Source organism: Anthonomus grandis, chromosome 1 (assembly GCF_022605725.1).
Source record: "Anthonomus grandis grandis chromosome 1, icAntGran1.3, whole genome shotgun sequence".
Classification (NCBI taxonomy): Eukaryota; Metazoa; Arthropoda; class Insecta; order Coleoptera; family Curculionidae; genus Anthonomus; species Anthonomus grandis.
In genome coordinates, this window is record NC_065546.1 from 35711140 (window position 1) to 35726700 (window position 15561).

The window sequence follows — 15561 nt, forward strand, 5'->3', positions numbered from 1 at the left end:
ACAGGCAGTTCAATGGGAAAAATTGTCAAAATAATTACAATCTATTCAAAATCATCTGCTAAAAAGGACACATTTTATGGCAACATACGCACTTAAATTTTTTTAGCGTATTGAAAGCATTTAATTACAATGAAAAAAATTGCAAGTACTAACAAAACCCATATTTAAAAGCATTTTTCGGACATTTTCGAAAAATTGCTTTGACTGGCAATTAGACATTTTTCTTTTCTTATTATGACGATAATTACTTTATTTCTTTATTTCTTCCAGGCACTCATGGATTCCTTCAACTATACCCTACAGCAAGAAATATTGTCAAAATATTCGTTTAAAGAACTATCCTGAAAAATCACTGTTGTTGTATAAATAATAAATAATAATATAATAATGTAAAGTTGAATTCTCAGCTGCCTGGAAGAAGAGAATATCTAATTTTTAACTAAACTTTTATGTCATATTCAAATTCATTATATCCCAAGTTGCTTAAGCACCAGCGGATTTTCCAAATGTGCCACTCAATGATGTTTCACTGAAAGAGATGTTTGTTCCAATTCAGAATGCATTGTTTTGAGGTTTTTATAGTGATGAACTTTTAATGATTTATATAAATGAAGACTCTCAGTCCAAAAAGTCACAAATCAATGACAAATAACTTATTCTTCCACTTCTTGTTTTTTTGATACCTTGAATGATATCGACACCACCAAAAACAACAAAAAATTTCAAAATATGTTGTAAAAAAGCATCAGACTATTCCCAAGTAACACACGATAGTTAAATAAACATTTATTTTTGGTTTACACCAGATGAACATTATTGGTTTAACTTCAACTATGAATCGGATAAAATGTCCGCATGATATAGGTTGAGGAATTTAATATTATGTTAATGTTTTATTCACGATTAACAAGAAGTTTTATTACATGTTAATATACAATTATTATTTCATAAAAGTTAAACGTTTAAGTACGGTATATTGTATTCTATTTAAAAACGTTTATAAAATGCGTTTAATGGAATAAGTTTTTCTTTTAAATAACTTTACGATCAATGTAGATATTTTTTTAATTGGCAGATGTGTTTTATGTATCAGAGGGAATTTTTCGACGTACAAAGAAAAAAAAATAATTTTTACCACTGGCGTCCATAAGGGAATTATCGTAAATATTATTTAATAAAAAAAAGTACACCACTGTATTTTTAAATCCTTGTTTAGTTTTGAGCAAATTTGTATTCTTCAGTTTTTTTTATTTGTATTTGGTAAATTATTGTTTCATACACGTTAATGCATTTCCTATTATTTTCTAGATGTCTTTGTATATGATATTCCAGTACTACACTATAAGATATAGATATGTGATATCGGGGTCACTTTTTCTCCCTCATGTAAACAGAATCGTATATGATATACGTATATTCTACAGTTTAATAAATATACCTTGGCCATATACGGTTGATAAATATACCAATAGTTTTAATTTAAAAACTGTAATTTTGAGCCTAGATAATGGAAAATTGTCTAGAACCAAAAAAACAACTAAAATTTGTTCAAAACTTAATGACTTATCTTAAAAAAACTGAATTTTCACTTATTTGCGATAAAAAATAGCTGCAATTTTCATAGCGATACGCCTTACTTTCCAAAAATAAAAAATGGCTTTTTCCACGTTTTACTTGCTATCCTTAAGGTAATGTAAGAAAAGATACAAAAACTATAGACTTTTTTATCATCTATAATTTTCTTAAAAAGCATTTTTCTCAGGCAATTATTTTATGCAGAAAACCCCTTTTTCACAACTAAGAAATTGTTTTAAAACATCATTGTTTTCCAAAATAATACGCATAAATAACAGCTGGTTTCGTCGTTAATATCTTATCTAATAACACAGTTTGTTTATTTAAATTTGAGATAATTATATATATCTATACCAATAAATATTTAATACAAAAACAGTGCTATTAGATTGGATATTATGGACAAAAAACGTTGATTTTTCAAAAGAATTTATTACTGAAAAAAAGTTTGGGGTGTGGGGGGGGTAAGGGTTGTGTTAATTAAAAACAATGTTTTTACAGAAAATATATATTCAATATTTAATTTTATAATGCTGTTTATTTAAATTTGATATAATTTTATATATAAATATTTAGTATAAAAACAGCGTTATGAGATTGGATAATATGGACGAAAAACAGTGATTTTTCAGAAGAATTTCATCAAACATTTGAAGTGTAGTAATCGAATTTAAAAACTAGATATGTGAATCACGTGTCAATTTTTTTAAATGCCGAAATTTTCTCCCTTGTGTAAACATATTCGTACATGATATATGTATATTCTACAGTTTAATAAATATTCCTTGACCATATACAATCGATAAACATGCCAAAACCAAAAATCTACTAAAATATCGTTGAATAAATATATATTTAACGATAATAATATATGATGTGTTGCTTGGGTTATTAATTTGGCTTAATAGATAATTTTTTTGTTGTAAAAAATCCAATGAAAAACTTTTTTTATGCATTAAACCGTTTACTTAAAAACATAAATTTATTAATAATCACAAAATAACTATCAACATGGGACTCTTTTTAGCAATTTTTTGTAATTAACTCAATGAAAAAATTAATTTTTTGATACATTGGGCCGCTTACTCACAAAACACACATTTATTAAAAATTAAGACGTCATAATACCCATCATCATGGACCCGACTGTACCAAACACCAACTGCCTGCAACAAGAAACTAAATGGCAAGTAGTTTCCTGTTATTTTCCTTCTTATGTTTTGACACAATAAAAAAAAATTAAAAACTCCAAAGAGCAAAAATTCTTTTAGAGACTATTTGAGAAGTAATAAATGACGTCCACTACTTTGAAGATCAAATTCTTCTTCTTGATTTCTGATACCATGAACAAAATACTACACATTGTTTTCAATTAATACTTAATCAGATTAAATACCAAAGATAAGATGTTTATAATCTATGTAACAAAACGTCTGTTATAATAAACACAATATTGACACATACATACCGATAAAAAAAGGTTTCGTCCAGACTCTATGTCGCCCACGCATCCGAAAATTCCGATATATGCACATACTGCGCCGCGATACGTGCTTGGAATGCGAAACTGTTTAATTTTCGCCAATCTACACACGAGCCACTTAATTATTACACAGAAAAAAAATAACTAAGAATATTTTCTGTATTTTTGTTTAAAATAAAGTCCTTGACCTTTACGTGTCTATATAATACGTGCGACTTTTACTGTAATAACTAAATCCATACAGGTGAGTCATGGGACTTCTTTCTATAAGTTTGATCGCTAAACAATTGTCAAAGTATGTCTATGAGTCACGAAGAGTCCATCAGACTCAGTCATTGACTCTTTAGAAGGCAAAAATCTTTGTAGTGTTTCAACCTATTGTCAAGTCTATTTTAGTGAGTTGATAAATTTGTAATGAAAACTAGAACGCATTGGAAATCTATGAGGATCTTTTCTTCTAAATTCGAACAGAACATAGAAATTGGTAACTTATTAAAAATTATGTTTTACTTCCAGTTAAGATTTTAATATTATTTTATTAATAATGTCAGTTCAGACGAGTGTCTATTTTTCCAGGGCACTGAAAGAAAAGATTGATTGAGTTACCTATAGTAGAAAAAAAGAGAGTTATAGTAGATTACCGTAAATTATTATTATACCGTAATTATTTGATCACATAATTTTGTATGCAGGAGAATTTTTAATAAATGAGTATTGTTATAAAAGAGTCTTTAATGTCACAAAAGTTTGTTAAAATGTTAAGTTCAGGTGCTCTTCAGATCTCAAATGTTCATTAAAAACTATACACACATTTTTAGCAGATCTGACATATCACAATTTCGTTCCATCAATATTAATGTTGACAATTGATTTTAAAAACTCTTTTTGTCTGTTTTCTTTTATCAGGTCAAGGAACAAGAGGAGAATATGAAGAAGAAGAAGCTACACGTCATTTAGTTAATGGTGACTGCTTAAACTGAAAGTCTTCATTTCATCAAAAAAATAATTTTACTTGTGTTCCAGACCATTGAGGTCATTCAATATTTCTTCAGGGCAGTAAAAGAAAAAGACATTGAAGATTGGCCTGTTTTATTTTATGTCAATCAACTAGAAGAACAAGATAATATGAAAAAAAGAACCTATACGTCATTTTGTTAATGTTGACTCCTTGGACTAAAATTTTTCATTTAGTTGAAAATTCTTTTTTTTTCTTCCAAATAGTTGACGATATTCACTACTTTTTCAGGAAAGTGAAAGAAAAAGACGGTGGAGATTTGTATTCTTCTCTGTTTAGACAATAAGAAGCAGAAGAAGAATAAATTGCTTGTCAATAGGTTATTAGAAGATAAATTTTTTCCACGCATTCAATATTTTGGATAGTTTCACTCTTAAAACTAGAAAAATAAGATGAAGAAATTAGGAGCCATGTAACTCCTTAGAGTGAAAGTGTTTATTTCTATGAAACCTTAACAATTGCATAAGTTAGTATTGAGACTATTAAATCCTCATGAGAGCCCAAAGGTTATATATCATACAGTCTGTATGCTGATTATGTAACTTGAAATCGTTAAGAGAAGGAAAAGTCTTGGTTTCTTTCAAATGATCACAACAGTCGTGCATGCAGCAACTTTGCTGATGTATTAAAAAAATTTATGTAATAAAATCTAAGATTAGTTTTGTCACCACAATTTATTGAAAATTGTGGTGTTATTCAGGCTATCGAAGCTTTACATTGTTTCATTCATGGTAAAGAAGATGAGCTAGCTTCTTGGAATGAGTGGCTCCATTTGTATGAAATATCAAGAGAAAGAAAAAGAGAATAAGGAGAAAAAAATATAAAAGAAACTATACATTATTTAATTAATGGGTCATATAGTAAAGTGACTCCTTGGACTAAAAGTAATCTTATACGAGTTTATCAGGATATAACATCTTGCCTTGAATCCAAAAGCCTTGGATTCTTTCAAATGATCACAATAGTAAATGTCTATCTATGAAGTAGAGATGACCCATTTCATGACCTTCTTCATGACTAGGGACGAATATAGGACAAAAGTTATCTGGAATTATGCAGAAACTAGTGATTGATAAGTAATTAAGGTTGTCTCAAGGAGTAGAAGTAGAAGAAGATCAGAGTTTTCATTTAAAACATCAAATATTTAGCACCATAAAATCATCAAAGCAGCCTTGGAGGCTTTCAAACCACATGTCGAAGGTTTGCTGATGATACAACTTGAAGTCTTTTCGAGAGGGAAAATAAGCTTCAACATAAATAATCTCTATCTCTCTCTTTCCCTGAAGTATAATTTTGTGGTACTGAAACCCGGAGAATACACTGTATGATTAAGCAACTGTAACTAAAACTTAAATAATTACAGCAGTCTATGCAGTATGTTTGCTGAAGTATCAAACATTGTATGTAATAAAATCTGGGATTGGTAATTTATTGAAAATTGTTGTTTATTTCCTAGTAATTAAATCTTTACATTGTTTCATTCATGTTGTCAATTTTGGAATATTTAAAATCATCACAAGAATCATGAATAGACTATGATTTTATGTAATTTGATTAAATCCTTGAATTCTTTCTGTAATTGTTGAGAAAATAATAAATAATGAGACAAAAATTGTTGAAAATCAAGAATTAATAATAGTCAGTATTTGCCAATGATATTACAATTTTACAGCAACACTTACAAAGTAATAAAGGCTACAGAGACCTCGGAAGAGGAAAACCAATTGTGGTGATAAAGGATTGGTTGTATTGGACAATTTTAGGACCATCTATGATGTTTAGATGATCCACTCCATGACTAAGGATAAATATAACATAAAAGTTACCTGGAGTCACACAAAAATTAGTGATTAGTAAGTAGTTGAGTTTGTCCTTCAGGCTGTGGAGATTCAATGCTATTTTATTAATAATATTAAGAAGTAGAAGTAGAAGAAGATCAGAGTTTTCATTTATACGAAACACAGAACACCAAGAGTTCATCAGTAAAAAATTATAAAAGCGCCCTAAAAATTAGAAACGCGCAGCAGTCGATGCAGTTTGCTAATGCATCAAAAATTGTTTGTTATAAAATCAAGGATTGGTAATTTATTAGGCATTGATTAGTATTTTGTATATTATTATTGTAATAACAAATCCTTTATATTATCATTGACAAATATTGATTCTTGAGATCATTTGAAAAATTTCAAGACTGCTCCAAAGACCAAATGAGTCACTTTACTACATAAACTATTACGTAATAGCGTGTAATTCCTTCTTTTAATTAGTCAATCTTCTTCTTTCCTGTGATGAATTTTTCTTGATATTTCAAGCTGTATCATCATCAAATATTCTACATGTGGTTGAAAGTCTCCAAGGCTGCTTTGATGATTTTATAGTGATGAACTCTTGGTATTTCATATAATTAAGAACTCTAATCTTCTTCTATTTCTACTCCTTGAAATTATTAATAAAATAGCATAAATCTCCTTCGGCTTGAAAGGAAAACTCAATTACTTATCAATCACCAATTTCAGCATAACTCTAGATAACTTTTATGTCATATTCGTCCTTGGCCATGGAGTGGATCATCTTAACTAAATGGTTCTAAAATTCTGTAATGATTGTATCTAGGGAAGCCTTGGAAGAAGAAAATTACAGTTGGCTTTACCAAGGTCTCTCTAGCCTTTATTACTTAATAATTTTTGATATAACATAGATGTATCATCGGGAAATCTTGACTCCTGTGATCATTTGAAATAATCTAAAGTGAATCCTACTATCTATTTTTAGTCCAAGGAGTCACTTTACTACATGAACTATTAAATAAATGACGTATAGTTTCGTTTTCATCTTCTCTTTTTCTGTTTAAGTTTTTCTTCCAGGCTTTAGAGATTTTATATTATTCTATTAATATTAACATTGTTAAATTTCAAGAAGATCATAGTCTTCATTTATATGACACACAAGTTCATCACTATAAAATAATCAAAGGAGCCTTGGGTACTTTCAAACCATGAAAAGAGTCCAAGATTCTACATCATGTAGTCTGAGATACAACTGAAAAGAGAATCAACGAATAAGTGGCAAAGCGTTAGCTGTAAAGAGGAATTTCCGGAAGAGAGCTAAAACTGTAAATAATCAGAACATGAAAAAGCATATGGGGTGCCAATATAAACAGTTGAAAATTATGCACGTAGCATAAACGTTAGAAATTGCTGATTCATTGGAAATTCTTCTTGGTTTAAGGTTTAGTATTATTTCTCTTAGCATTGAAGAAGATGATGACAAAGAAGAGGAAGAAGAAGCAAACACCCTACAAGAATAAAGAGATTTTTTGCGGTTTAAGGTAAATGCTTGTTATAATAGATAGAAAACCATAACTTTGTCCCAAGGTTTCGGCCCTCATAGGCGTCATCAGGCTGACCATGGCGTTTTACTTTAACCCTAGGCACGGGACTGTGTTTACCGAACATAAATACGGGAGTGTCGTAAATTTTACTAGTTTATAAAACATTATATATTAAACTAATAAACTTTATTTTAAAAAATTACAAGAATTAGGATATCTTTTAAATTATTATGAAACGAATACTTTCAACTATTTTTCTGAACATACACATTTCTCTTCGGGTATGTTCTATTAGAGATTTGGACCTAAAGATATGGTATTGTATCTGTGCAGCATCTATGGGTTGGCAAGGTTACAGCTCAAATTAATCAAATATTAACGTACTGAAAAAAGTTTATCACCTTTTTAACCTATTGAACATGTAAGTTACATAAGAACTTATACAGGCTATATTTATTGTTCCATAAAAACACAATGACAATCTTCATGTTTTTCTACTCGAGTTCATATCTTTTGTCCCATTGTAATTATGGATTATTGCTGGCTTACCGGTATTTTCTATGATTTCTTTTCCCTTTTGTATTGTTGAAAGCAGCAGAACTAATTTGTATTTTTTGGCACATAAGATCATCAGACATCATGATCATAAGACACTGTGATCGTGGCCAAACATTAATGTATTTCCTATCATTGTTAGTTTGTTAGTGGGTACTTGTGGCAACTGGTCAATACGAGAAACCGAACGGCACCAATTGTCCATGGTAATATTGCGATTTGTACCATTAACAGATTTGGTTAGCTCTTTAACATAAAATTCGTCGAAAGGGTAAGTCATTGGTCTCTGTTTTTTTCCCAAATATAGACTTGCATCTAACATAATATACTTCGATGGCTTGTTAAAGATATAATTTTTAAAAGGACATCGACCTCGTCAATTGTGAGGTATGAGCACGGCGTATACGATGTTCTGTATGTTTCAATTTTTCATATTTCCCAAATATGTCTGGATCCTTCAAATTTCTTTCTTCTCTTGTTTGCTTTGTATCGAACCTGAGACAGTTTAGAAGAAACGAAAAACGTTCACCGCTCATACATCATTTATAAAAACCACCAGAAATAGTACTGTTAAACATATGTCTTACAGAAAAATGATTATCCTTTTTTGCGGCAGTAAGGATAAGAATACTAAACATAGCTTTTACTTCGTCTTTTATCAGTTTAGATACATTCTAATTCCCACTGTACTTTTGAGCCTGTATATCAAGTTTTTCGTTTGTATGTTGTTCTAGGAGTTGTACTAATGTGCAATATTCCTGGCATTTCTTCGTTTCGATTTTTTAATTAACTTTGTTCACCACTTGTGCATATTTTTGCCCTTCAGACGACTTTTTGTTTTGAAAGTTACAAGATATTTTGAACATGTACAAATTTGTGATAATGGAATGTCATCCTCACCTAAACTAAGGTCTCTATTACTTCTTGGGCTTACAATGATATATCATCTTATTGTTGAATCAGATAGGCATCAAAAGCTACGTTTACAACGGGGATACCAAATATTTAATACTTGGATCAAGTGACGTCACGAGGACTATTTTTTCGGTGTAAACACCTAGGACCTATTTTGAAGTACCAAAATGACAAGTTTGACATTTTATTGGATGTTAGCTTACGAGATTTTTATTTTTGTACCAAAAAATAAAGAAGAAAATACAGAGGGGCAAGCTTAAGCCTTGAAAAAGAAATTATTAGTTAGTTTTTATTATCTTTAAACAATAACACTTTTAAAGATTTAGAGGTTATGTCCTATAATTTTTTCGTCTAAACTCACTTCAACTGACATTTTGATCCTAGAGATAATCCTGGACTAATTTAACCCTCAAAATCAATCCTTGTAAACAGGACTGTACTAAATAAAAATAGTCTATGATTTGATCCATGGACCTAATAGATCCGCGCGTTGTAAACGTAGCTAGTGTCGGTATTGTACCTCAATGCTACTAAATTTGAAGGTACTTACACAGCATAAAGAAACCAGCAGTCGCACTTCAATAAAAATACATTGGCTTGAATAAGCGAGTTCGGTGCATGTGTACTAACGCAGGCGAGGCATTTTTGCTTATAGTAGGGATGCCGCTGACACTCGCTACGGTCCACGCGGCTTTTGCCTTGGCTAGAGCCGGACTTAAACATTTTTTTAGATGTTATTATCTTGTAAAATAAAAATACCTACATAGTACAAATATTGATTTTTTAATATAAATAAAGTTCATACATTAACAAAATATTTAAACAAAAATAAACATCGCATTTCTACATCGAAAAACGACGATATAGAAGAATACGTGCAGGAAGTTAATTAGATCCAGAAATTCTTCGTTCTCAATATACAGGGTGTTAAAATTTAACAACAACTAAAATATATGCCACTGATTTTTGTGCAATGTTTATTATGTTCTGTGTATTATACAAATAAAACTTTTCTGTCTCTTGAATTTTTTTCGTATCTTGCTTAGTTAATAATAAATTCCAAATGAAGCTTTTCCCCAAATTCCTTGTGTGATCCAGGGATATGCAATTAAGTGAACTTTTTTTCTCGAAAAATAAGCGAGGTACGAAAAAGGTGTATTTGTATTTCAGTAAATCAAATAAGATATTAAAAATGGCACAAAATTCAGGTGCCCCAATTTTTTTGCCACAAATATTTCTTCAGGTCCCGTTCGAGATTACACTGAACCTAATAAATTTAATCATGTTAGGGGTAAATTAGCTCCTTAATGTTATAAATAACACCGCCAGAGAACTTGCGGACCTATGTTCATATGAACTTTTTGTCTTAAAATTACTCAAACAATCGCCTGTTAAATAATTTATGGTACATACTTAATTAACACCCTGTATAGTAACGCTTTTAGATTAACATCTGACTACATAGTAGTTTAAGGATAACTAATTATACAAATAAAGAAATATTTCAAAACAAATAGAAACTCTTAGGCCAATAAATAAAGACAAATAGTTGGCAACAATTCAAAACAATTCTAACATCTGCGAATTTTTGTTATATTATTAAGTACCAACTAAAGTAAAAGTATACAATTTTGCAACTCTTTTAAATATGGCAACACTGTTAAAATGGCAGAAATATAAATAATGTCCTTAAAAATCCAAAAAAAAAAATATTACATTGCTGCAACTTTAACTGATGCTTAATTATGTTATTTAAGCCATACAGCCAAATTTGCAGCTATTAAAAACTTTGGCAAAGTCAATTATTTTGCTTCATTAATAATTTTTGACATACCCCTCTTTTAATACAAAAGTTTTTATAAAAAATGCTACGCTTTGTAAAAACGCTATCAAAATAGTCACTAAGTACGGCGCTGAACTAGGCGATACACCTATGAACACAGTTCGATAAACAGTGAGCTCGGCATCCGGAGAACATGGCTGCGGCATGGCTAAGGATGCTATTAGTTCGCTTACATTTTCGAGCGGAGTGAGACTGCTGGTTTCTTTATGCTGTGGTACTTAGCTGAGCGGCTCAGTAGGTTTACCCGGAGCAGGTGAGAACTGACGGAATCTTACGAGCGTCGTAAAATTTTTGAGTGACCCGTATTCTAGGGTTAAGAGAAGTTTTTGAATAATTTTATTACGTCACTATTTTGCTTGTAAATGCTGATTAATTAAGTTTTTCCCAAATTGCAATAAACGATCATCTAAATATGAAAATAATTATGTACCTTTTTTATTTTTCGACGACAGACCGATCTTACCACATCCGGCTTTGGCCAATGAAAAACAGTAAACAAACATCCACAATTATTGCCCGTCACATTGCACAAAAAAAACTATTAAAAAAACTATAACTATCACGTTCACAATCAAATAATTAAAAAGCAAAGTCTACATTATCACGAAATTCTAAAAAAAACTTTTTCTAAATGTACGTTATTCAAGTCACCGATAAATTAAACTTGAACCTAACAGTAAAAGATCGCACCACCTCTTCCACCACGACCACCACCTTCACCATCGGCGAGCGAGCGAGAGGCGCACCAGGATATCGCGGATCTGACGTAAGGAACTTTCGGGATGTCACGCGACACAAAGAAGCATTCGCACCGGAGTCAACGCTTCGACTGAACTGGGGAATCGAATGGAAAAAATATCGCGCGATATGCGGGGATTGCGCCGCGAGACTCCACCGAGTGTCGTGTGGCGACCTCCACTCCGTCTCCGATCAGATGGTTTGTTTGGTGGTTCTTTTTTTTTTGTTAATGGTGAGGAACGAAGTAAGGAGAGCTATTCAGGAGAGAATTTTTTATAAAAAATTGAAAACAACTCAACCATAAGGTGGCCGATGAAATTTTAATGCGCAGTGGCAAAACCTTTGACGAAGAAAAAACTACGGTCTTAGAACATTGAATGCCTAGAATAAGCCTAGCTGCAAACCAAAGGCGAGGTTGTTTGAGTTCACCATCTCTCAGACAATGATGTCAAATCGACTTTCCAATTTTTCATTCAATATATAATTTTCTTAATCCACTACATATTTTTTTAATGTGTTGTATTTTGTAACAGGTAAAAAATGTACTCTTTAAAAGTTTCGTTTATTTGCTGACTAATAATATATATTTTAAGAAAAAAAAGCAAATTAACAACGTAGATGTTTACATGCACGTATCCGATGTTGCCACTTTGTGTTGTTTTTCTAGATATTTTATCAGATCTGTGAAGCTAGCGCCCGATCCAAATCCAGCAACAACAAATCTAGAACGTAGCATATGTCGTTTGCCAGCAACCTTTTTATAGTCCGCGCCCGCTGTTATTTAATCGATATAATGCCCGTTCCTAAGGAATTTTAATATTCGGTCCATCGTATCATTAATAAAGTGCATAGGGCCTACCCCATTCCATGAAAAACAACCCCATAAAAATAAACTACCTTTACCATGCTTAATTGTAGGTGTTACGTATTTAGGGTTAAACCTTGTGTTGATTGGTCGCCTCATTCCATCAGAATTGAATATTTTGTAGCGCGTTTCATCACTGAATAGAACTTTTTTCCAGTCATTTGGGGTCCAGTTTATTAAATACCGGCGTGCAAATGCCAACCTTGCTGCTCTATTTCTTATTGAAACTAACGGCTTTTTAGCTGGACGTCTACTAAATAACTTTGCGTCTACTAACCTTCTTTGTACTGTTCGTATACCAACCGTAATTTCTGGAATTTCGGCAATAATTCGAGGTACGGACTTCTAAGGATCATTTTGGGAAATCCCTTTGATGCGTCTGTCAGTCATTACTGATGTTTTCCTTGGCCTTCCCGATTTAGGCAACTTCTCTAAATGTTCCCTCTCATTATACGATGATATTGTTTTGGACACTTTGTACCGGGGTAACTCAAACTGTCTTGAAATATCGGCTTGTTTGTTACCTTCCATGAATCCATTCACAACTCTTTGCTTCAAATCTTTTGAAATTGGAATTCCTCTTGGCATGATTAATCTTACACAGAAATGTTCAAAAAAACATAAAAATCATCTTACACAATTATTTTCTTGTCCGACAGTGTATTTATTAATATTTTAGTATGCAATATTTAATAGATAGTTCACAAATATGTCGTTTTTTATAATATTATAACCTAGAAGCATGATTCCATTGACACCTAACTCGCCTGTGAAAGGAACGATTTGAATTTCCCTTTTTCCAATATATGTGACCCACTTCTGACTTCTTTATCATTTTTCAGTAAAAAGGAAGTTTTTAGTCTTAATTTTAATTAAAAAACGAAACCACTCAAAACATCCTTTTAATACTAATACTGTACGAAAGGTGCACCATCCAAAAGTAAACAACAAGCGCAGTTGCCAAATACCCTGCTGTGTGGAAATTTGGTGATTTAAGGATTCCAAATTAAAAATATTAATTATTATTAGTGTCTAGTGTACATAGAGTACAAAATAGTTTTGGTTTTTAAACGGATTTCACTTTTTCTCCTTTATAATAAAGAATGTAATTCAGTTTTTGCTAAATATAATAATTTATTATCTCATTTTATTTTCCTCTGTTTAAATTGAGTAATCACTGGCAACATGGAATACTAAGCATCTTTATCAACAAAATATCCCCTCTGCCACCTGTGTAGATGTTGCGCTCAATCCCAAGCATCTAATATTTATTCTAGTGTATTCAATGTTCTAAGACTGCGGTCGTAGAGGCCTGTTAGGCAGATATCACACCAAAGAGATAAACAACAGCGATATTGTATCGCTTCTATTTTCAGACCACAACGATACAAACATACAAAATAAATCAGTTAAAAATGGCGACCGCAAATGTAAATCACGTCATTTAGCAACTGTTGTTGCTGCAGAAATGTATTTAGACTCCGAAAAGCTTAAAAGTTTTTATAGAAAGAATCAAGAGAATTTTTTAATATTAGTTGAACTTGTTTCCCTGAAGGACATCTATTGGTTACGTTAAGGTAAGTTGAACATGAACACATATTTAATAACGATATAGTTTACATTACAGTTGAATTTTAAAAAGTTTAATTTAATAACCTTAAAGAATACAAAAAGTTTAATTTATATAAAAAAATACTATAGTATGTCCCATGTTGCAAAATATTCAGCAGCCGACGGTGATCTGGTATTAGAGTTGTCATATACTGAAGCTACAGAGCTTAATGCCGGCGATGGAGCTCCAAATGGCACTGCTGATGAAGTCAATTCCCCTGCGTCCTTCTCTTGTAAGAGAATGTCAATTAGTTAAAGGACGCCGATTTTTAATTTTCGTTTCCGCTTGCAATCCGTTCTGGCAGGAGACTTTGCAAAAATTTCAAATCTGCATTTGGCATAGTGCGGGGCATGAGTCAGCTTCTTCTGCTAACGTAGATAATGAAGACCTGGAACAAATCCTTTTGTTTTGAGTACTATTGAACTGCTTATGTCAGATAGGTAAATTATTGTTTTGAGTTTCCTTTTCTGTAGTTTCAGTTGACTGTAATTTCGGGAAATATCTTTTGCTGGAAGTACACCAGTATCTTGCTGATCTGCCGAGTCTCTTTCCGGTCCTCCCAACTATTATTAACAAAGTCGATGATAAATTCTGATTCTCAGTTGGAATTTCTTGTAAGTGTATTTCCTGTACTCTAATGTTCATATTTCTAATATCAAAATATTGAAATATTTACTCTATTTAATACTACTGTTTTTATGCTTATATTATTTTTTATTTTAAATTAAAAATGGTAGCCATCCTGCTTTCTCTATGTAAAATTTAAAAGTATACGTGCTGGTATGCCCGCAACCGACCCCAACTCAGTCCAATCCACAGCGAAATAAAACTTCAAACAAAATAGATCCTCTGACCTGAAACCTTCAGGCACTAAAATAATATCTAAAGAATGAAACCTAAGAAAATAGCTTCACAGGCGGGCAACGCTATAGTTACTAGTTTGATTCTCCTAAAGTTATTTCATCAATTTGACAGTTTTTTTACGGATTCCAGAGTGCCATCCGGCAACGGAGTGCCAGTCTAGCACAAACTTCTTAGTACTAAAAAGCTTAATACTTGTCCTATGGAACTCGAGCGTCACGAGTGGTATTACGTGTGCTACAAAGATGTCTGTGGATATTTAGTCCTGAAAATTGTAATGTTTGAGAAATACGTGCTTTGGGAGTTGATTTCACACACTTGAACTTCTTCATGAAAAGAAGTTCTAAGCATCTGCAGATGAACTCGATATGTCAAGTCGCATCTACCTGTCGAATAGACGTTGCACGTATAGTTCGGAAGAGCAACTACCGTGATGGTATCTATGAATAAGACTCAGATCCGCCACCTTCCTTCTATGGGCAAAATTGTATAAAGTCCTAGTTAGTAGTATGGACCTCTTCTGGATGAAATCAAGCAGTTTCAAAGTGTGTTTGGGTGTAGTGCTCCATATGTAAGAACAGTACTCAAGAGATGGATGAACCTGACCTCTGTAAAGACTTCTTTAAGAAGCCGATTTAGCTCTTCCCGCTACATGATCATTCCAAGCATTATTACTTCCAACACCCACACCTAACAAGCGAACTGACGAAGACAGCGGCAAAGTAAGCCCGGGCTTAATAAGGCTTGGGGCGGCAGAGCGGCTTTGTT

The 15561-nt window shown here is 32.0% G+C and overlaps 1 protein-coding gene across 6 annotated transcripts in view; it reads right to left on the bottom strand.

Moving 5' to 3' along the window:
• Positions 1–15561, bottom strand: part of LOC126743052 (serine/threonine-protein kinase tricornered) — a 221520-nt gene that overhangs the window by 41201 nt on the left and 164758 nt on the right. Inside the window, exon 1 of one of the 6 annotated variants that reach the window (XM_050450011.1) lies at positions 11148–11551. The exons of the other annotated variants lie outside the window; for them this stretch is intronic. Coding sequence (XP_050305968.1) covers positions 11148–11220 — 73 coding nt within the window. The 5' untranslated portion in view covers positions 11221–11551. Of the gene's footprint in view, positions 1–11147; positions 11552–15561 lie in introns of those variants that run through there. 6 annotated transcript variants of the gene reach the window in all.